We start from the raw sequence: 23,438 nt of genomic DNA on the forward strand, positions 1-23,438 counted from the left end.
CGGCGGCACCGGGAGCGCCCGGAGCCCCCTCAGGGCGGCCCCGCCCCGCAGCGCGCGGCCGCAACGCGCGAGGGCGCTGCTGCGCGCGCGGACGTGTCCGCTCCCACAATGCCCGGCGGGACCCGCGCGCCGCCGCCCGCTGCCCAGGTACGGCTCGCGCCCCCCGCGCGGGGCGGGCGCCATGAGGGGCGCGGGCGGGCGGGACCCGCGGCCGGAGCCGCCGCCCGGCCCTGCCCGCCCGGCCCTCGCCGCGGCCTCGCCTCCCCTCCCTTCCCATCCCGCCTGCCCTCCCCTGCCGGCCTCAGGCCCGGCCGCGGAGCCTCAGGGCCGGCTGCGTTGGCGCCTCAGCTGCGGTCGGCGCGGGGCCGCCGCCGCCGTGTCGGGGGTGCCGGTGGCGGCGGCAGCGCCGCTGCCGCGGGCAGGGCGGGCGCGGGAGGCAGCGAGGGCCGCTCGGGGCTCCTGGCAAGCTCCGCCCGGTAGCAGGAGCCCGCTGTGTGTAGGGGTCTCCGCCGCTCTCCAGGGTCTGCAGGAGGTTGTGTGAAGTTTTGTGACCTGGAGCGGTGCGGATCCGCCTAAGTCAGTGACCACTGAGTCAGCGCTTCTGCTGCAGCTCCAGATGGTCGTGTCGGAGCTGCCACGTAAGTAGGTGGTAGGTAAAAGGATCAAGCTCCCAAAATTTCGGACGCAACTTCTTCCGTTCCCTTACTTCAGAATTGTTTGGACGTTAGGAGGAATTTCTTCAGAAAGGTTGATTATATACTGGATTGGGAAGCTAGGGAGGTGACGGAGTCATTGTGTCTGGAACCACTTGTTAAGGAAAGACTGGATGTGGCACTTAGCGGTGGCTGGTGACGTGGTGCTGGCAAGTCACAGGTTGGACTCGAAGATCTCAGAGGTCTTCTCCGACCTCATTGATTCTGTGAATTTTGATTCTGCCTCTGAGGTCTCTTTCCTTCTGGCTTTATGGAAAGGATTATATTGGCTGGTGATAAAGGATTATTCCCTTGTCTCATACTTGGTGATGTCAATGTGGCTTTATTTGTTGTGTACTTCTGTGGTGCTCCAGTTTGTACCACGAATTTCTGAAGTATGATGTACAGTGAAAAAATTAAGGCTCCTTCCTGTGTAGTGCAGCTGTCACAACCCTCAGAAGCAGGGGCAATAAATTGTCCAACAGTATTCGCTATACTCGAAGAAAACACAGAAGTTTTATCTTTATTCTGTGTCAGACAGGAGTGCAGCTTGCACACACTTCCCAGTTTTATATTTTCTGGAAGGTTTTTATGGGAGGCAGGCATCCCAACAAGAAAGGCTGTGATTAAGTTGGCTGAAGGCTATCAGGTGCATGAGGGTAGGTTTGCCAATACATTAGATCTGCTCAGAATTTTGCAAAAGCTAGATTTTCTTAAGGTGAAATATCCTGAGCAAATCATAGTCACAGATCACTTTCAAACACTTGTTAAAAGTGTTAAAAAACTATGTCAGATAGGTTTAAAACAATTAACTATCAGATCACAAGTTAGACCATGAATTTGTTACAAAAGGCTGGAATGTTACAGTTTCTGTTTTCAGGGTTTCTAGGACTTTTCTAGATGCTTCAGGATCAAGTACCATCATAACATGGAAATAAACAACATGATAATTGAGTATGTCTTAAAAAAAAAAGCACAGTGAAACAGGCTCTGGTTTCCATCACCTGAGGTTTCTCATTCACGGGAGGAAATGAAACCAGGCACATGTGCTAATTCCTAGCTGTGAAACAGTGGATGCTGACACGTGCATGAGAAATTGGACAGCTCTTGGGAAGGTGGAGTAACAGAGGAATAGCCACCCTGCTGACCCTTATCTGTCTTTGGCCAGCTTTCTCCATCCTCCTCTTTTCCATGAATTCACGCAGTCCTCATTTGCAGTGAGGGCTGTGGAGGGGAAATCAACAACGATGGGGCAGAAGTAAATTCTAACTAAGGGAAACGAATTGTGCAAGCATGGAGTGATGCTTCTGCGATGTACTCTCCCTGTTGGTGTTCATGTGGGGGTCAGAATCACGCTGAGCAAAGGATTGTGATTTGGTTTTAATACCCCTGGTAGTTTTCTGTGAACTTTTCCAGTTGCCTCTTAAATTCACATAACATGTGAATTTAATGGACAGCGGCCTGTGACCAAGGGTTCCACTGGCTGGTGAGATGTTTTGGACCCTCTGTGATACCTGTGAGCCAAACACCTGCTGGTTGGATTTGGTATTCCACAATTCTGTCATGGGATGAGACAGCAAACCCAATCTGTTCACTTCCTTGCAGCTGGGATAGATTTATAGACCATTTGCAGTGGAAGTGCAGTCCTTTGTCATCTTCAGGTGGTTGAGGGATATAGAATTTTTGGAGGAAAACATATGAAGTTAGTAGCAATTTGGTGAATTACTTAAAGCAGCTTTGAATAGATGTTTAAAAAAAGATATTTAGAGGTAGCTCTAAAAGCACTGCCATATCTTTCTTCAACCTCTAAATTTATAAGTGCATATCAAATTTACCACTTGGCTCCTTGTGTAAAGGTATATTGTTTTGAGAACTGGGTAAAGTAGATTTAGTAAACTTTTTTTCTTTGTTAATACATTTTCAGGTAATGCTGACTGTTCTGTTACAGTATATGTATTACACATCTCTTGACATATGTATGATCTTCCAAAGTTATTTTCTTTTATTAGCTCTGGTTTTTAGATAGCTTTCTGATTCTGCTGTTAGGAGGCTGAGAAAAAAGTTCATATTTTCACTGGGTGGGTTTTTAAGATGATGGTAACAAAACCTAACTGGTGCCAAGATCTTCAGCTCAACCCAATTTCTACCTTTCATGATTTCATAGTTTATTGAGAGAATTGGCTTGTTTCAATAGAACCTTGTTTTCTGTTACACAGTGTATATCTCTGAATACAAGTAGGACTCTTGAAGAAAGTTTTGTTCAAGATTTCTGCAAATATTTATTTACATACAGAATAGACATAAAAGTTGAAAGAATACCTCTGAAGATGTCCTTATCATTTGCTTTGTCCGTTGTCTATGCATACATGCTGTTAGTGGTATTTATGTTCTTTGTCCTCAGTTGTAGGAGCAAAGAACTGTGATGAGATTGGACACTGAAAATCTTAATGCTTTGGAAATAGAGCTGTGGTTGTGCTGTGCTTCGTTCCTGAAGTGTTCTGAGCAGAGGAGATTATGGATTAATCAAGCATAGCAAATGAGGGGAATGATGGAGTTCAAAGTCAAAGGTTGTGTAAAGCTGAGTTACTCCTGTACTGTGCAGACAGATAACATGTTTTCCCATTTTAAACACCTCAAGTGATATGACTTCCTGAACTTCGCTTAAAGAACACAGAAACATTTAAATATCTCTGTTATCCTAGTTTTCCTTTGAGTATCTTTTGAGTAACCTCCCTTGGCTATGTTCAGGCCTTTCCAATATGGCCTCACAAAAAGAGCTGAAGTGTGTTTATACTCGGTAAATATGTTTATTAACTTTTTCTGTTTGTTCTTATCTCATCAGATAGCTCAACATGACCTTTAACCATCGAGATCATTTGAAAAGTGAACAGAATAATATCTTTTCTTCAGAGAGCTGGCTGCGGGACTCTGGGTTTCTCCTGCAGGGCAGTCCTATTCCCTGTCTTTTCCTGAAACAGGACATGGAGCTATGTTCCTTTCTTCGTGTTAGGTGCTAAGGAAGTTACTTGTTTCATCAGGGGAAATGCAGATCCATGAAATTACATTTTGTGCAAGTAAGTTAATGAAGGGGTATTTAAACTTTGCTGTCGCATCATTGCTCTTTCGTTTAAATTGATACAGCTCCCAAACATCCCTGTCAGGATTGAGTTCTGAGTGGTAGAGATGGTTATTGTCAGAGAACCACTGCAGTTTAAAGCTCCTCTGCAATTTTGTCGTGCTCTTGAACTGCTGCCTTATTTATATGGTTAGCAGCATAGTTAAGAAAATGAGTCCATGTGCATTCCATATGAATTGTCCTTCTGGGAACATGTGTTCTGGGAACATGAACTCGGATCTAGGTAAAAGTTTCTAGAACTATGAGTGTAGTTTCTTGACTGCTTCATGCCAGCAAGCTGATCTACAGGAAGTCCTGGAGTTGGGTTTCTTTTCTGGTTTTGTGTCCAGCTGATGGAAGCACTTTGTTCAGGAGGGAATTCTCTAGTGAAGTGCTGAAATAACAAGGGCACCTGATAAAAGCCTCAAGGTGTTCAGCAGACTGCAGTCAGCAGTGGCTTCCGCTGCTGTTACAGCTTTGGGGAGAGTCTGATGGCGCTGTACAAGTAAAATACAAGGGTATTAATTTGGAATTTATTCAGCTAATGTGATGGATCTCAGAGGAGGTTGAAGTTTGACTGCTGATGAAGCTGAATTTACTAAACTGAAAATGACAACACATTTTTAGTGCTTACATTATTATGCCTCTTTCTCTCTGAGGAGTAAATAACCTTGAAAAGCCTGAATATTGTTGATTATTCATTAAGTATCCTGATGGATATATAATCTTTGGGGAGTGGAAAATAGAGAAGATGAGAGTTCAGGTAAAAAATAGCTATTGCCTCTCTTTTGTGATGAGGTAGTGTCTTTTTGGGGAAAATTTGGATTTCTGGCTTGTGAGTGCAGTCATTCAGCTGCTCGGGCTTATAAAACACCCTTAACGTCATAGTTTGAAAGGTGCTGTAAACATATCAGTATCACACACAAAAGCATATTTCATCTGTATCCAGAAATCTGTTTCTTTTTGCAGTTTGTGACTGTATGGAACTTGAGTAGCATCATCTGAGGGAGGCAAAAATGTTTTCTCATAGTGTCTGAAGTGATAGGTGTAGTATATGGTAGGAGTCTGCAGAGCAGTGTTAAGAGCTGAGGAAGTGTTTTCTTTTGGCTTCATATAAATTCTAGCAGTTCGCCCACTTGTAGGAGAACAAAATTGTGTACTGATGCTCAGCAGATAAGTAATCCTTTTAATACTTGCCTTGCTAAACTTTTGAATGTTTTGATTTAATGTAAGGTTTGAATAACTCTTTTGTGGCTTGTGTAGATTAGTAGGTCCTGTTCAGTTAAGACTCTAGTTTGAATTATAGTTGAAAATCTTAACTGTGCCCCAGTTTAGGCCTGAACCCACTGTAGAGCTTGAGAAGTTTGACTGATCACAGTTGACTCTGTTTCTGCTTTTACCTTAATTCTGATTCCTCCCGATTTATGTTTTGTTGCAGGTTGTTGTTAACTGGGTTGGCAATGTCTATGATTTTATCTGCTTCTGTGGTCCGTGTGAGGGATGGACTCCCACTTTCTGCATCTACTGATTATGACCAGAGCACGGGAATGCAAGAATGTAGAAAATATTTTAAAATGCTCTCAAAAAAACTTTCTCAGCTTCCTGATAGATGTACTCTGAAAACTGGACAGTATAATATAAAGTAAGGCTTGTCATTTAAGTATTTGCAACATCCTAGCTTCTGTGTCTCTGTAAGTGAAAAAGTTAACTGTTCACATTAGAAGTGTGTTATCAAACCAGGATTAATTCTTGGCGCTATGTATGTATCAGAAATTTAAAATCGAGAAATTGTAGAAAGATTTGGACCTATTCAGACTTCCATGGGAGTTCCTTTGTAATGGCACAAAGTCATAGGACATTATGGGAAGAGTGGCTTTACACTGAAAGAGTATGTTTGGATTAGATATTCGGTAAGATCTTTATTGGTTATAGTTCACTTGCATTTTAACTGACATAAATTCTCACTCTAATTTTGATATTTTAAATGAGGTGAGTAATTTCATCATAATTCCTAGTTAACCATGTAGAAATTAGAGTGGGGGAAAGTGTACCTACCATCTGAATGATCCTAGAAAGTGCTAAGACCTCTCCATCTACTATAGGGATGTGTGAGTTTCCAGCATTTCTTGGATTAAAGCCCAGGATGGACTAAATAGTTTCAGGGTTCATTTTTTTGTTTGTTCATTTGTTTTTGTTGTTTTGTTGTTGACAGGCCAACTACAGTTGGCCTGGAAACTGATTAGCTTAAAACAAACTTTCAAGAATGAGGTATTAATCAGGGTAGATTTTACTGCTTTTGTCTTTGATTACTTTCAGTACTGTAGGTTATCCAGCAAGATTTTAAAGAAACTTGAATGTATCATGAAAACTGGAACTCTGATGAATTTTCTAAATGCAACAGAATATGTATATTGAAAACTGTCCTTTTCTGATTTCATATTTGCCGTCTGGTTGTCCTTGCAACTGTCTTTGGAGAATTATTAATTCTGCATTCTGCAGAACAGTTTTATTCCCGTGTTCTAGAAAGAGCCAACAGCCCTCCCCCAATCTGAAGAAAAGGTTTTGCATTTTTGGGCTGCACCAGATCATATATTGTACATCTGAGATGAGTGAAAAGCTGTTATGGGACAAACCTGCTGTGTTTCTGCATCCTAAAAGCTTTGTTATTTTCTGTTTCACAGGTGTGTGTATATGTGTGCACATGCACACATATAGACAAACACATACATGTAAACCAGCTTCTCATATGATTGTACAATGTGGTGTTCAAGTAAAACATTGCCTAAAAGTAACTTGTTTTTATTTTAGAATAATGTTGGACTTTTCAGTAAACATTTATTCCTTTGCTACCCCAGATAAGTTTTTGTTTTTCTGGTAATAGAATATGAGATCAGACTAGAAAAGCAGTTAACTCACTGAATTTAAATTTGAAATTTTTGATATGTTTTCTCAATTCTAGCTTTATAAGTTCTCTGGGGGTAAGCTATATGATGCTGTGCACTGAAAATTATCCCAGTGTCTTGGCTTTCTGTTTCCTGGACGAGCTTCAGAAGGAGTTCATCACTACCTACAATATGATGAAGACGAATACTGCTATCAGACCATACTGTTTTATAGAGTTTGGTAAGGAGCTGCCTTTTTCCCCTTCAGTCTCATACTAAGACAAATGAGTATTTAAATAGATACAACTTAATGCACACAAAAAAAATGTCCAAAGCTGTTTATAGCTCTATTTCAGGTGGATTTAGAATCCGATTTAACTCCTGTTAGAGTCAATAAAGAAATGCTTCTGGGGGCATTAAATTAGACTATTGGAGTTTTATCCAAACTTACTCTGTTCATTCCAGTAGGTTTTGATTTAAGCCTTGTGTGACCAACTCTGGAGTTCATCTTCTGCCTAATACTAGGAGTTGTTTGACTTCATACCTGTTGAAATACTTAACCTGTGAAGTCGTTGAGCTTCATAAATTTCTCAAGTAAAAGATTGCAGTTTCATGTTAGCTCTTAGCTGTGCTTCCTTTTGTTCAATACATGAAAAGGAGAAATTTTTATTTGTCTGATAATGTAGTGGAACATTTAATCTTCAGACTCCAAATGCAGCTCATATATACCAGATAACAGCTGTTATGAATTCCATTAATTTATGTTGCTTTAATACTATATATTAGAAATGACTGTAATTAGATATTCTTATAAAACACATTCGAGCAAAAAGAACTGCAGTTTTAGAAACATGGGGGGAGATACTTCAGTTGGTTAATTCCTGTCTATAATTCAATCAGTTATTGACAATATCTGTATAACATTATTGTCCTCCTTGTGAAGATTTCTATGAACACTTTTTTTCTTCCACAATGTAATTTTTCTTCCACAATGTAATTTTGAATAAGGATATTTACTAAATTAACAGAAAAGCTTGAAGTGCAGCAAATCCTTTGTATTAGAAATGCATTCAGTCTCATGCAATGAAAAGTCATTTGTTTATTCTGTTATTACATAATTAGATCTTTAGAGCTTAATTTTTTTTTAACTGCAGAATTAAATAGCCCATGATGTATTAGGCACAAAACAGAAATAGCATTAAAAATCCAAGATAAATGCAAGTATTTCAAACAATATATTTCAGTTTGTGAATGGAAAAGCTGCATGGACTATGTAATTAACAAAGTCCATAGAAAAGTACCTTTTTATTTTAAATTTTGCAGATAATTTCATTCAGAGGACCAAACAGAGATACAACAACACACGTTCTTTGTCAACAAAGATGAATCTTGCTGATATGCAGACAGAAATCAAACTGAGACCACCATATCAAATTTCTGTGTCAGAACTTGGTTCAGCCAATGGCTTTTCTCATATACCTGTGGGGGAGTATAAGGGTACTGGTAAGATATCTGCAGGTAAGTTTCAGACTTGCATTGTTGTATCCTTAAATGAGACAGGTTCAGCAAAATTCTTTTTTTTTCTTCAAAAAAAGAAGCTTTTATTCATTTTTCCAAAACATAAAGCTGGTATGACCTTATGTGCATTATAGCTCAGATGTCTGTTTTGTCTCCTGCTCCAAATACTTACCTTCCCAAGGCACTCAGAGGAAGAAATGACTCTGTTCAATGAACTGCTTTATTGAAGGAAGAAAACCCTGCAAATGAAGATGAGCACTTAACAGAAGATGATTTTTATTTTTTGACCTTTTAATATTTCTGAAAATACTGATATTTTTGCCTAGTAAGACTTAGTGTTGACATAAGCTGAGGGCAGTGTCAGGAGTTAGAGTAGCTGGAGGGAGAAGCATCTCTTTAGGAATCCTCTACAGTGGTGAAAATCCAAAGAGCTGTGCTCACTAAAAGATGCACTCTCTAAAATGAGTGCCTTGTGTACTATGTTAAAAATTGCAATTTTGTATAAAACTGCCAAATTAATTTAAGTATTCATTAATTTTTTAAAACTTTAATTTATTTCATTTAGGCAGTAAATGTGGAGTTATGGGGTTGAGCTGGGTTAAAGGTTTGTGCTATTAAGTGAATCCTCTGAATGGGTTTGAGGCCCACCTTCAGATGTTTCCCAGCAAGACAGAAACAAAATGCCAAATCCTTGTACGGATACATGGACTCCACATGTGATACTGACATCATCTGATTTCAGTCATCCAAATTTAGTGAAGCAAAATCGTAAATAGAATGGAAGGAAGTGTTGATTTTAATTAGTTAATATATTTCCCTTTTTTTTCCCAAAAGTACTTCTTTCTATAAATTATCCTGAGCAGGCACACACTGATGCTGTTCAGTTTACAGTGTCAGGGTGCAATCATAAATCATAGAATTGCAATCATAAATCTTAACACCTCCTACAATGTTGTAATAAATGAGATTTTGTGCAGTTTATGTATATGTATATATTAATAGGATCTCTTTTCCAGTATTTTATCCTTATTATGTACTTACTCATGAGGATTACTCTAGAAGATTGAAAACTGTTTTCTATGGAAGATGAAAACCAAACAAAATGAGTAGGGTGAGCTGTTTGTACTCTGGGGCCCTGATTCTGAGAATTCCAGGTGCTATGAGACAGTGTAAAAATAGCTTGCAATCTCTGTGTTTGCAATTTGACAGTATTGGAGTTAGATTCAGGAAAATTAGGAAGGGAAAAGTGTGAAGGTTTTAAATTGTTTAAAAGAGTGGAATCTTCTAAACATCACTGTACATACCTTTGTCATCTTCTTCCATGTGTGGGCTCTTTTTAAAGGTGTGTAATGCTGTGATACCACTCTTTTGCCACTTTTGATTCTTATATTATTGTTTGCTCTTATTGTTTTCATGTAATCCTGCTTTGTGGAAAGGCTTATGGTGGCAGAAGAGGCAGCTGGTTAACTGAAAATTGTATAGATTCGAACTTCCTGCAGTTGGAAAAATAAAAGGCAATAAATATGAGAGAATTCAGCCTGTGTCAAAATTGGCTGGTTTTTTAAAAGTTGCCCATGTAGTGGGGGATGTGGTTTTTGTCACTTTTTTAAGTAAGAGTGTTGGAAGGTAATATAGAGCTAAATTAAAAAAAAACATAGAGATCATTTCCCTTTTAACTAAAATAGAAAATTCAGCAATAATTGGCAGGTGATCTATTTTTTTTTACTTGCCTCTCCACAGTTTCTTACAGAAGCAATTCTGTTGTCTTCTTTCCTTTCCATGTCATTTTTCTTCTGTTTCTATTTCAATTGCTTTTAACTTTCTTCTTCCTCTGAATTCCATAGATCTCGGTTCAGTTATCCACTTCCTTCCTTGAGTTGCTGTAGAAACTCACCATCAAAGGGCTGTACATTTTGAGAGGCTGGCACTTTGCTATTTCTTCAGCTCTTCACATTTTAGATGCTATTGAATAACAGTGTCTTTTTTAGAAAGTCTGCTAGTGGTTTTGTCGTTCTTTACATTCATCACTTCTCTCCACCCTTGAATAGAACTTTCTCTGGATGTTTGCTGCCCACACAGTTGGCTGGACTTCCAGATTTCTCCTTTGCTCTAAGGACAGATTCTTACAAAAAGATGTTTGTAAGATGTGCCTAGTGGAATTTCCTGAATATGCTGTGCTGTTAAAAAGTAGGACTTTTTGGAGTGAACTGTGTTAAATGAAGTTGGAGAGCATCCAGAGGTGGGAAGTTAGGTGGATGCAAATCTTGTTTAGTTGTGCAGAGTGGCAGGCATTTGCTTGGGCCGTGGGGGGAAGCAGTGGCTCTCACTTGCTCACACTGTGACTGGATGTGTAGCCAGGGTGTGGAGTCCAGGCCTGCTGTGCTGGCACTGCTTGCAGTAGCAGCCCTTTTCCCTCTGAGAGTTGTGCAGTGCAGTGAGGAGTAGGGGTAATTCTACATGTGGGAAGCATAAAGTGTGCAGATTATGGATAGAATCTTCCTGCAAAGGTACATGTAGGTGTTGGCAGGCATTAGAAATAGGGTCACAGCATGCTGATGTGTTATGTTTCAGGTTAGGATAAAATTACTATTTTCTGAGCTGTTTTCAGTGAAGAAACAGTTGTCAGATCAAAGTTTTTTTTTTGCTTGATGGTATACTCCATGCTTTTGGGGTTTTTTTTTTCACATTTTAGTTTTAAATAAACTTTCTTACAAGTAATGTAGTTTCTCATGTCATATACATTTCCTTAACTTTTATTTAAATGTCAACATTAAATTCAGAACTTGTGCCTTATTTGAACTGAGAATTTTTGGTATGGCACTTAAGCATATTTCCAAGATTGGTGGCTGTACCAATTTGAAGTCAACTGTCCTTTACCCTGCCTTCTCTGACAATCCTTCTTCATTCTTTTGGTTTTGCCTTCATCTTTTGTATATAAATGATTCTTGTGGCTTTGATGTAACACTAAAATTTTTTAAGCTCTGTAGAGTTTAATGACATTAGTAATGGTACATAATGTCCTTTATATTTTTTGGATTTATTTTTCATATTTTAGTAAGAGAGAAGTTACTATTTTATGATCTTCATAGACTCTGTTGATTTAGCTGACCAGACTCTTTACTTTCCTCCCATGGTTCTCAAAGAAGTGTTATAGAAGCTGTTACAGTGCACAATGATTTTAAGTTACCCAGTGCATGGGGAAAAGGAGATTTTCTGAAGAGCTGGAGAGCAGAGAGCAAATTTTATCCACCAGTTAATGGATAGAATTACTTTTGGCTAAAAACAGTCATATACACCGTCAGCTTTTTGCCAGTCTCTGGCTGAGAGGGTTTTAAAAAAGCCAAAACAAAACAACCAGTTTGGAGTCATTGAAAAAGAGTGGTGTTGTATGCAAAGAGCACATCTAGCACATCTAACCTTAACTGAGTGATTGCTGGGCGTAATGTACCCTACAGTTAGAAAAGCAATGAGCTCTCAAAGTTAAACATGGGTTATGCTTTTCTTTATGAAAAAACACAACTGCTTATACACTATTAAATTCAGCACAAATGAATTAACTGAACTCATCCTGTATTTTATTTTTGTGTTATTGTGCACTCATAATTAGACAGCCCTGCCTGCTTATCAATAGCTTTTGTTGGGGCTTTTTTAGGTTCTGTAACTTCATAAACTGTTTGAAAAACCTTTTTCCTGGATGTGTGCAATACAAACAACTGGGATTGACACCCCTCTCTCTATTAATGTTACAGTTCATTAACTTCATTGTTTACATCTTTACACTTGGTTGATTTGAACAGAATGATTTGAGTACAGCTCAGTAGTCCTATTGTTACCCCAGTGTTGCCCAGACTGTTAAGAGTTTTGCATTGTTTTTTCACATTTGCTTTCTGTTATTCATTATGGAAAGGGACAGTAATGAGGAACATACATAACTGTTATATACTTGAACATGTCTTGTGACCCTAGATAAGCTTGAAAGAGTGGGTATGCATGGTAAGAGTGTTTTAATTTTGTGTTTTACTTGTAAGAGGCTAAGCACAATCTGGAAGGTGCATATAAGATTGTAAAAGAGATCCCAGCTGAGTTTCAGAGCAGTTTCTTCATGTGTGTCTTTGGTAGCACTTGCTGTGTTTTTAAGGAAGGGGACTGTGATAGCTCTGCCTCAGTGTTCTGTTCAGGAAACAAGCTAAGTCAATCTCAATATCTCACTAATGCATTAATGTTAAAGAAGAGTGGGGATTGTGAGAAAAGCTCATAAGTATGTGACTTATTAGCTGGTTCTAATAGTGGACAGATTTCACTAGCAAGTGCATCTTTTATTATTGATTTCCTGGCATGTTTGGGCAGCCATCAGTACCCTACCGAATAACTGGAAAATATTGAGATAGAGACTAAATATATCAATTATATATATCAATTATAAATCTAAACTGGAGGAAAGTTTACTTTTTGCTAAACGTTGTGCTGAAACATTTACAATGTCTTGTATTTTTAGAAAACAGAAATGACATTTTGTGGTTTGTTTCAGCAATTTCTTGAGCTAGAAGCCACTGACAAATGAGATTATTATTTTATTGAATTTCTGAAGGCATTGCTTTGACCTTTGATATCTTTCTTTGATCTGCTTTGCAGCTCCTCATCAGCGTCTGGAACCTGTGACTCTGCCAGGGATTGTCTCATTTGTGCTTAGTCTGTTATGTGGAGCTTTGAATTTAATCCGTGGCTTCCATGCCATAGAAAGCCTTCTCCAGGTACTGTACATGTGTATGAATTTAAAAGTTATGCATCACAGCAATCAGAATTTTTGTTTTAGAAGATGCTGTATGATGAGTTGTGCCAGTTTTATTTGAGAAGTACTGTTTGTGAGGTCAGGCCTCCGTTACAAAACCTGTATTGTTTGTGATCCCTGCATCCTCCTTGAGTGTGCTGCCTCATTCATCGAGGCTATGATTTCAACAGCAGTGGAAGGTGGGTGGCCAACTCCTTCCCTGGTACCTTGGTAGCGGTGAGGATGTGAACATAATGTTCTGTTTTCTAAATTTATGCCAGGGTGTGAGGCGTTTAATTTCTATAGATGCTATTTAAAAACACTTGAGTGAAATAATGAGCAGCTTTGAAAATCTGGGCAGTTTTATTGAAAAGTCCACAGAGCGGGAATCTTTAAACGGGTTTTATAAAATAGGTTTTTTTAGAGAACTTTTGTAGTTTTTTTGTTTGTATTTAATAAACCTTATTTCTCTTTGTGTATTGTAAGGATCAGTGTCAGAAAATTGTTGATTTCTTCTCAACTCCCCTCCCCAAACCATCTCCCTTGAACCTGTATTTTTTCTGTAAAATCTCTACTATGGCCCTCCCTGTAGCCTTTCAGTTTATTTCTATTCCATTTCTTCTGCTGGTTGTATTCCCACAAGTGCTACAGTGTCACTAATAATGGTTTATGCTTTCAAGCAATTCAGGTGAATATGCTGACAGTACTTAGCAGGCATGCACAGAAAGTTATGTGTGTTGCCACAAAAAAACCAAAGATGTCTTTACCATTTAATGGCTGTTATTGTGGTGATAGACATAGAAACTAAATACCCCATGGATGTTTTCTGAGAGAAAACGGTGATCCTCTTGCTTAGTTGGTAGATAGTCTTTTCATTCAAACATATCTGGATTTCATAGAGGCATTTAGGTTGGAAAAGACCTGAGTCCAGCCATAACCCAGCACTGCCAAGTTCACTAAACCATGTTCCAAAATGCCACATCTACAAGGCTTTTAAATTCCTTCAGGGGTGGTGACTCAACCACTTCCCTGGGCAGCTTGACAGCCCTTTCAGTGAAGAAATTTTTCCCCTGGTGCAGCATAAGGTGATTTCCTCTCATCTTACCCCTTACCTGGGAGAAGAGCCCAACCCCCATCTTGCTACAACTTCCTTTCAGGTAATTGCAGAGAGCAGTGAGTTCTCTCCTGAACCTTCTCTTCTCCAGGCTAAACAGCCTCAGTTTCTCAAATGCTCCTTGTAAGTCTTGGTCTCTACGCCCTTCAGCACCCAACTGCAATATTTTTGATACCTAATGGGTTTTTTTAGGTGAAGAAGAATACCTGTATTTGTTATCTTACATAGTATTGATATATGTAAAGATTGAATAAACAGTACTGTTGAGTGTCAGCATTTTGTGAAGACTAGTGGATAGATGAACTTTTATGGAAATGTTTCATGCTAGGTCCTTCTTTTTGAGTTATCTTGGGTTTGTTTTTTAAAGAAAGGCCAAGTTGAACGTACATCTCTACTTTATCCCTAATTAGGTTTTTCTGTGTTATGTACATTTCTCTCAATTTATAAATAGGAATGATGATTTTAAAGTATGCTGTAGTACAAATAGTACTGAACAGATTTCTGTCAGTTAGTGTGATGTTGCTAAAACTTATTTTGTTACCTTTCTGCAGCTGAGTTTTAAAAAAGAACACCAATGTTCGATTAATCTAAGAGATGACAGGACATCCAGTTAATTTTATTCTCTGTGTTATTGCATCTGGAGGTAATAGATTTCAGTATGGATGGAAGATAATTTTCATTTCTGACAAATGAGGCACACTAAAAATCCATTAAAATTTCTCTTAATTTACTTTATTATGGAAAAATCCACAAGGTTTAGGGAGATGTAATCCAAAACTTAATTAATGGAATGTATTTTAGAAGTCATTCAAAAGCATCTCTCTGAAATTACTGTTTGCTTTATCATCAGTGGTTTTATTTGGGAGTTAGTAAAATTCTGTTACAATCTGTAACTGTACTCCACCAAATACACAGTGGCACTGGGGCAAAGACACACTGGGTAGAAGTTACTGCATTGTGTATGTAATTTTTATGTGCAGACATGCAAAGTTTTTCCTTCACAGCACAGGACATGGAAATATTTCACTCTGAACATACTCTCAGCAGACACAAGTTGTTCTTGTGAATGCACCACCATCTTCTCAAGTGATATTTGCTCTCAAGGACAAACATTTGCATGACTACCCATTGTTTTCCTTGGGAAGTTTTTGGTGGTTGCAGATGTTTGCTAGAAATGCAGTTAGAATAGTCACTGAGTGTGGAAATTTACTCTGCTCAGCAGAGTATTCTCTTATCAACTTATTCAAACCCATTTGAATAAGTTAAAGGATTTGTTTTCTAAACACATAGTAGAAAAATCTGTCACTTCAAGTAAATTTTTCCATCTTTCCTTCAAGAGAACCTTATTTTCCAAGTCTGTTGGATAAATTTCTGTGCTGCTGTTTGCTCTCACTGTCTGAGCACAGAGCTGCCTTCGTTATTCTGTCTGTAGAGTTTTACCCCACCCTAGTGGCCAGTTTGTGTCTTTTCCTGTTAACCTCGTTTCCATTTTGTGAAACTTTAGGAAGGCACAATTCTACAAAGTTGCTATTAAAGGTGGCTACCAGTGTTTAGACTTTAATTTTCAAAGGCATCTGGAGAAGGTAAATATCCAGTGTTAGAGATGGACTTCTTTAAAGCTTTTGAAAAATCTTGGCAAGAGTTGTTTGTTGTGAATAAACAGTTTGGTCAGACTCCAGGTCATGATTTTTTTGCAGACACATAGGTAAGCACTCATTAGTCCTAATTCTCAGTTTAGTGTGGTAAAGGAATTGCTTTAAATCCCTGTGTGAAACTACTTTAACATGCAATAATTCATAACTTTTGTACTGTAAATGCCTGGTATTTCACTTGTTTCTTTGTAAAACATGGCTTTTTGTTTTATTCTTGCAGAATGAAGGTGAAGATTTCAGCTATGTTATTGCATTTTTTCTTGGAACAGCAGCCTGTTTGTACCAGGTGTGTTTTTCTGTTTGCATAATTCACTAGAGTTTAGAAACATTACTCAGTCATGTGTAAGCGTCATTATGTTTTCTTAAATGTCACAGACACTTGAATAGGGTGATAATAAAAAATATTTTCTGCTCTGTTTTCTTTCATTAATCATAAAGTATCGTGTAGTAGTAGATTGATACAAAGAGCTTCTGTTTGCCAGCATTTTTTCTCCAGCTGGATGATTAAGACATTTAATTAAGATAATTATCTCTAAAGTCACAAGCAGTGGAGGTTACATTATTTTCTTGAAATAATAGTTTCATAGTTCAAGTAGACTTAACCATCTGAATAAATTGCTTACTGCTTCTCCCTGATGGGCAGATTTAAAGTAAATACAGTAATACTTAAGCACTGCACCCTGGAATTTTCCTCATTTTGTACTTTAAGGTGTATCTTCCTTTTCAAAGCTTGTGGCCACTTTTCACTGATTTCCTGCCTGATACTTCCCCTTGTTTTTCTTGTCTTTCAGTATTCCATTTCTGCATCTGAATATTGACTTTCCTTTATAATTTATAGCAAGGTGCCTGCTGGCATCTGTCATTCAGTGACACTGCTGTTACATTAACCTATGTCTGTGTCTCTCATGCTCAGTTGCTTTGATTTTAATCTTAGACTTGTGGAGTATGCAGGTTTTACTTGTTTCTGTGTGCCAGTGTTTAGTACTGTGTCAGACAATAATATAAGAAAATGCCTTTCTATCAGTCTTTTGTCCAGGTTATCTGTAATCTTCATACTCTACAATTTATCTCTAGCAAAGTGTCACAAAACGTGACTTCTGTTCTTCAGCACTTGTTGACTTTCCATCAACTTCTGCCTTAAATAATTTAGATTGGTGTTAATTTTCCATGCCAGCAGTCTGTTCCATATCAGATAAGGTAGAGCTCCTTCATTCTTTTTTCGTGTAAAAAATGCACTTCTTCCCTCGTCTCCTGAACTGGAAACCTTATTCTTTATAAAGTATTCATGTCTGTCCATTGAGACATGAGGATATGTATCTTTCCTCCACTGTTTGCTTTGAACTGAGCTGTCTGAATGAAAGAATCCATGCAACTTGGAATGTAGGCTTTTTATTGATACTCAAAATACATCTGTTGAAACTCTGTTTCCCACTGTCTGGTATCATTCCTGCAAAATGTGATTGGTCAGTTTTCAGAATTGAGGGTTGTTGGTTCTCTGGCATGTTCTGATGTTCTTTGGCTACAGTTAAGAGCTCAGGACATTAATTCTCTGTGTTGTCCAACAGCAACATTTCACTGACATTTCACTGTCATTCACCCACCAGGCATCCTTCATGCTGTATTGTCTTGTTCAGTTAATAACAATGCAGCAGTGTGTCTCTAGTTCCCAAGAAATGGTTAGAACTCAGGTATGCAGGCAAAAGAACAGGACTTACATGGATGTTCTAGGCTCACTGACACGTCTAGTGTTGATTCATAGTTTCTAGTCTTTTTTAAAGAAGAATAAGTAACAACAGCCTCAGTTGTACCAGAAGTGGAAGGTATCAGAAGCTGATCCTTCAGTCATTTCTTTGCATTCATTAAAAAAAACAAAATCAAAAATCAAAATCTTCTCTGAAGTAGCACAGAGGAGCCTTCTTCATAAAAGCGTGCTCAGTATAACACTTGACAATAACATTTCCCTTTAGTAGAAGAAAAACAACCCTCAGGAGTTTCCTAACAGTACTTGTTACAGTAAGCTGTTAAAACTGTAGTGTTTTGGCCTTTTTGACTGTTTTTTGGCCTTTTCATCTGTTCTGTAAGGAGCACATCCAGTAGTTCAGAGCTAGACCAATGAAAGATACACTTCAGAATTCATTTAAAACAGTTCTTTAGTAAAAGTCACAGTCATACGACATCATGTTACAGTAACATTTTTAAACTACTTTTTTCAAGCCTTTATTAATCATTTTGATGAAGCATATCTTGACTCTTATTTTAATCTTGGAAGCAGTCACACTTGTTCATACGTTGTCAGTGGAAGTGACAGCACTAGGAAATTATCTCAATTCTTATTGCTGAGATACCAGTACCAACTAATTGCTCTTTTAGATATGCTTCTTGAATTTGTCAGCACAAGTAGGTTGCATTTACTCTTCTCAGAATGGCCAAGCAGGTTCAGAACACTTCTGTCTGGGTTTTGAAACATGCAGATTATTCATCTCTAGTTTTATTTTGCTTTTGAGGAAGGACATATAAATCTTACTGATTGTGCCAGTCCTCACCTCTCTGACAATACTTAGATATCCAGACACTTCAATAGTTTTGCTGCTCTCAGCTACACTTGCAGTGGAAATGTATGCTTTGTAACAAAAGTGGTAAGAGTTCAAATAGAATATAAAATAACCTAAATAAATTGCATTGTTCAGTTGCCTTTTTTTTGAAGAACATGAAAAATGAAAATGGAGTTTTTTGACTGATAAAACATGGCAAATGCCCAGGAAGAACAGAAATGACACTTAGATAATCTGTTGATGGATGCTATTAAATATGTGTGACCATAGTTATAAATCCATTTGGAACAGATTTGGAATAGAAAGTAAGCATAAGTACTATTGTTATCTACCTTAAAGCTCAGAGAAAAACTTCCTTCAGCAGAAATGACCTGATCAAGGGAAGGGACAGAAGATTTTTTTTTTATTTTGTAGCAGTTAAGGGAGTAGTTCAAACACGAGAAGAAATAAAAGTAATGTCTGGGTAAAAGCTGTGTCCTTTTAGAGATAAAAACTGAGGCAAAAGACTTGAACAGATTTCCTGTTACAGTAGGAAGAAGGCTGAGTAGGGAACTGTGGGCAGTCCTGACAGACTGTGTTACACCACATTGTGCAGAACATTGCCTAAAATGTGGTAGAATTCCAGGAGAGTAGTTGTGTCTCTCCAAATACGATCAGTTCTGCAGCAGACGAAGCAGGGCAGTGGGTGTGAGCCTCTGCATCTGCCAGGTAACCCTCAGCATCACAGCATCACTCCTGGCAGGACACTGGGAGGTGTCTGGGGGATTGCTTTGTGCTGAGCTCTGGGTCCCTGTCCTTCCTATTGCTTTCCTGAAGAAGACTGCTGTTGTTCCTTCTCCACTCCTTGAGTAGAGCAGAGTTTATTTTGACTAGAGGTTGCCAGGAACATCCACTGTCTTTTGTCATAGGCCACTCATTGCAGGCTGTAATTAATTATTGTGAAAGAATTGTTCTCAGAGCGGGTTTAATGCAAGCAAAATGTAGACTTGTACTGGTATCAGGTACTCTTCATCCTTCTATGACTGCTGAATTGATACTGTTCTTCCATGTCTGATTCAGACTTTTCCTTGGTTTGGGCTGTAAGTTTTCAGTGACCAGATAGTTTTTCTTCAATGAAGTAACCTGATTTCTTTTTTATTTCCTGACAGTGTTACCTGTTTGTGTACTACACAGGCTGGAGGAATGCCAAATCCTTCCTGACCTTTGGGTTGATCTGCCTGTGTAACATGTACCTGTACGAACTGCGCAACCTGTGGCAGCTCTTCTTCCATGTGACTGTGGGAGCTTTTTCTACCTTACAGATCCGACTGCGACAACCCCAGGGAAAGTCTCCTGATTACAATGTCTGACAAGTCCTGGAACATTGAGACCAAGTCTTGTTCCAGTAGTTACTCTCAGGAATGTAAAGCTGTTCTCCAAAAGAAGAAGCTGTCTGAATGGGGCTTTTTTATTTTTATTTTTTCTTTCTAATATATCAATGTAAGATGCCTATGGACATTTTAGACTTGGTGGTTGAACCTTTTTTTAATTATTTTTTTATTTTCTTGAAAAGGACACAAAAGAGTATGGGACTAGAGGAGGAAAGTGAAACATATCCATGCAGTGAAATGTATATGTAGAATATGACTGGTGGCATAAAAAAGCTTCATTCATACATTCCTGGAGATAATCTGATGTGGAACTATCTGATGGTATTGCATGATCACATTATCTGATGGTAATGTGGAAATACATTTGTACATTAATGGAGGAATGTGTAGAGTATGTTCTGCATATCGTGCAAGCTTTTCACTTCCAAGGTCAGTTTTGCCTTTGTGAGGCAGTAGGGAATAGGCTAAATAATAATAATGCTATTGCATATTAGCAAACTAGATGTGGAATATGTAAGATACTAAATTTTGGAATGTTTTGTTTCACATTGACATATATGTGAATGTTTTCTTAATTAAAATGTAACCTGGAAACTCAGTTTCTGGGGATTGGCTTCACCCATGGCGCTCTTTCTTGTGCTGTAAGTTCTTTAATGTATTTTCATTTATGATTTTCTTTTAATTATTCTTTGACATTGATTTCTGTAGATAGGGTTCATTTTTGTAATTATCTGAAAAGTTCTGCCACTAAATCCAGGATTCTTGCACGCTTCGTGTGTTTGGACTCTGGAAGGGTTGAAAGAGAACGGATTGGTGAGTAAATGGAGTGACTTGTTGGATTATTGTTCTTTTTATATGTTCTTCCTTTCAGAAATGGATGAATAATTAGCTCAAACCTGAGACAGACAACTGGTGACAGGAAAATAATAAATCAGTCTGATTAGTTTAAACAAGAAATACAGGGATTGTGTTGATTCTTTGGGCTTTATGGGTTGGGTGTTTTTGAGCGGGGATAAAACCTCTGTGATCTAGTTGAGAGAACAATTGTATGCTCCCAAAGCTGGTGAATCAAACACAAGCCCCAACCAACCATACAAGACCACCATCACTTACATTGGGATTTTATACAACAGTTATTTATGATGTTCTATAATGTAAAAATAGATGTAGGTTTTTATCTACAAGTTGTAATCAAGCCTTAATGGCAGAGAGGTTGCAATGCTTTTGTGTTGCTGGATTTGGAAATTGGCAGAGATCTGCTGTGCTATGAAATGTTGGCCCAGGCAAATTTTCTTGGGCATTTCATACCAAAATGTTATGTTTTAAAAGAAGTTATTTAGTAGCAGATATTGTGACCAAGAAAAAAGGAACTGGATATCTTTCTTTTTAAATGATGGAGTGTTAGTTAATAAAACAACCAAGAAGAATTAGAGGATGAAACTGCAATGGGAAGTGGTGTGTCTCAGGCTGCTGTCTGAGGTGAAGCCTTTGGAGACCCCTCGATGTGCAGGCTCCAGGGTTGGTGCTTTGCAGTTTTCTTCCCTCCCCACTTAGGGACAGAGAGGAAGAAGGTGTTTATGAACATGAGCAGCAAACAGCCTTAGCTTAGCACCAAGAATTGCTTGTATTAGCATCCAGTGCACCATTCTGAAATGGTGAAGAGCAGCCCTTTGCCATTTAAAAACAGTGATAAAAAATAGATCTATTATAAGTATATAGCTAGGTTTTATTTTGCTTACAGTGTCTAGAAGAACTCTTACACCTGTCTTTCCACCTCCACTGATAGGCAGGGAAGCTATTACGAATGCCTTAAGTACTACTGCTTAGTTTTTAACTCAGATTGTTGTGCACAAACAGATTTTTTTGTTGCATCATTTCTTTGGTTTATATGTTGGCAGACAATTTTGTTTTCTCTGAGGCACTGTCCTTTCCTTCTATTCCCAAAGATCCATTTTTAAGGAATGAAAACTTCCTTTGTCATAGCATCTGGCGCCATTATTCCATTCCAGTTATGCTGGCATTAAACTAATTGCTGATTAGCAGGTATAATGAACAAATGCAACTGCCAGTATAACAGAAAACAGTTGGGGTTTTGTTTGCTTGTTTTTATAGCACTGATAAAATCCCATTTCACAATGAAAAGTTAATGAGCATGACTGTTCTTCATTATGTGGTATTACTAGGTGCTAAAAACATGGCTTCTTAGCATGTTTGAGTTTGACTGTAATATTAGAACTTGCTGACATTTTGGTGTGAGATCAGAACCAAGATACAGCAGGCCAGGCTGGAGGTGAAAATTTATTGAAAATTCCCAGGATTTCCTTTTTGCTTACACAAACTCAGCATTCAGGCAGGGGCTTCCCTGCTGATTTTACTGGGTACTTGAGTTACCAGACTTAGGAAGATGAATATAGGAAAGCTGATTACTCTTCAACAGCAGGCTTTACTTCAGTATGAAGTGCAGATGGCCATTTGTGGTTGCTCAGTTGTTCTGTGGGATTTAGCAGAAGCAGAGCCCATTTCATGCTGTATTGATAAAGGAAGATCTCCTGAAGGTTGGAATGGGTTCATCCAACACCTACAACAGAATGTTTATCTTTCATAAAGTGTCACTGTATTTGCTTTCAGGAAGGAATGACCAAAGGCTTGCCTGACTTACAAAAGGTAGGTATATAATGCCATTTCCAGTAGATGGCAATAGTTATTTGCATCTAAAATTCTCTGTTAAAAGATCTCTGGGGCGAGCTGCTTACAGGGAAGCTCACTGCAGCTGCTGTCCCCTGGAGCTTTTTATTGGAATGGCAGGGCCGTGCTGCCCCAGCCGCCCCTCGGAGCGTCAGTGCTGCTCTCCTGCTGTCGTAACTCCCGGCTGGCACCTGCCCTCTTCCCGGGGGAGCCACGGGCCAGGGCTGGCCCCAGCAGTGCGGCCACCTCACCTGCCCTGCAGGCCAGTGCCAGGGCACAGCAGGGCGTGCAGGGTCTGAGAGGTGCTCAGGGACAGGAAATAGATCTCTGCTTTTTACAGGAAACTACCTGGCTCCCAAATGCTGGGGAAATGTTGCTGCTCCTGCCCCCCATCCTGCTTGAAATTCAGTTTTCTCAGTCCTCCCCCCACCTCCCCAGAGCCTACTTGCTCCTCCAGTTGCAAGGACAGTGGGTCAAGAGCATGGAAATTTGAGTTTTTTCAGCTTAAAACAGCTGAGCTGCCCTTTTCCCAGCAGCATCCCAAGCTTGCTCTCTCTGACAACTGAACTTCAGTCTGGAAGTGATGGTACTCTGAGGAGCACTTGGGAAACTTAACAGAATGAAAATATTTGCCTCTGGGCATACTTTTTGGCCAGGTGCTGGTGTCTGTGGATTGTTGTATAACACATAAATATCCAGGCCAGAGATACTTGTAGTGCAAGACACACATATAAGAAATTCAGTGTGTCTCAAATGTATCATTTTATTATATGCAGGCAGATACTTGATGAAGGAAGATCTGTGTTGGGGAGAAGTGGCTAAACACCATAAAATTTATCAAAATGCTTTCTGGGTGGGAAAAAGATACATTTGGGGAAAACTATTCAGCCAGTCTATGTAGAGTAATTTAAAATGAAAGGGCACAGCACTGGAGACTTCTCTCCCCCCAGGAATACCCTTCTCCAGGTAGTTAAAAAAAGTTGCTTACATCAGGCAATGTCCTAAACTGATTTTGTATGATTATTTAGGAGAGCATAGAAAGTATTAAATAGAAAATTGGTGGAGAACTTAAAGACTGATACCTTAAATA

The 23,438-nt window shown here is 38.9% G+C and overlaps 1 protein-coding gene across 6 annotated transcripts; it reads left to right on the plus strand.

The window, feature by feature from the left end:
- The first annotated feature begins 16 nt into the window (after positions 1–16).
- On the plus strand, positions 17–20,620 carry SEC22A (SEC22 homolog A, vesicle trafficking protein). Of its 6 annotated transcripts, none has more exons than XM_086898542.1 (9): positions 17–147; positions 3,094–3,259; positions 3,535–3,766; positions 5,246–5,449; positions 6,767–6,930; positions 8,013–8,207; positions 12,840–12,958; positions 15,962–16,027; positions 19,442–20,620. In XM_086898542.1, the coding sequence occupies exons 4-9, from the start codon at positions 5,268–5,270 to the stop codon at positions 19,640–19,642; spliced, it is 927 nt and encodes a 308-aa protein (XP_086754668.1). In that variant the 5' UTR covers positions 17–147; positions 3,094–3,259; positions 3,535–3,766; positions 5,246–5,267; the 3' UTR covers positions 19,643–20,620. The 6 variants fall into 6 exon arrangements, with proteins under 6 accessions (XP_086754668.1, XP_086754667.1, XP_086754670.1 ...); XM_086898543.1 differs by lacking the exon at positions 17–147 and adding an exon at positions 304–638; XM_086898541.1 differs by lacking the exon at positions 3,094–3,259 and having other exon boundaries at positions 21–147.
- The last annotated feature ends 2,818 nt before the right edge of the window (positions 20,621–23,438 follow it).

The sequence above is a fragment of the Cyanistes caeruleus genome, chromosome 7 (genome assembly GCF_971803275.1).
Source record: "Cyanistes caeruleus chromosome 7, bCyaCae1.hap1.1, whole genome shotgun sequence".
Classification (NCBI taxonomy): Eukaryota; Metazoa; Chordata; class Aves; order Passeriformes; family Paridae; genus Cyanistes; species Cyanistes caeruleus.

Bases quoted from the DNA above. Each gene is read 5' to 3' on its own strand.
- SEC22A (XM_086898544.1), top strand. From the start codon at position 3,545: ATGACCTTTAACCATCGAGATCATTTGAAAAGTGAACAGAATAATATC. The intron at 3,703-5,245 runs GTGCTAAGGAAG...GTTTTGTTGCAG, and splicing joins TGTTCCTTTCTTCGTGTTAG to GTTGTTGTTAACTGGGTTGG. The intron at 5,450-6,766 runs GTAAGGCTTGTC...TCTCAATTCTAG, and splicing joins ACTGGACAGTATAATATAAA to CTTTATAAGTTCTCTGGGGG.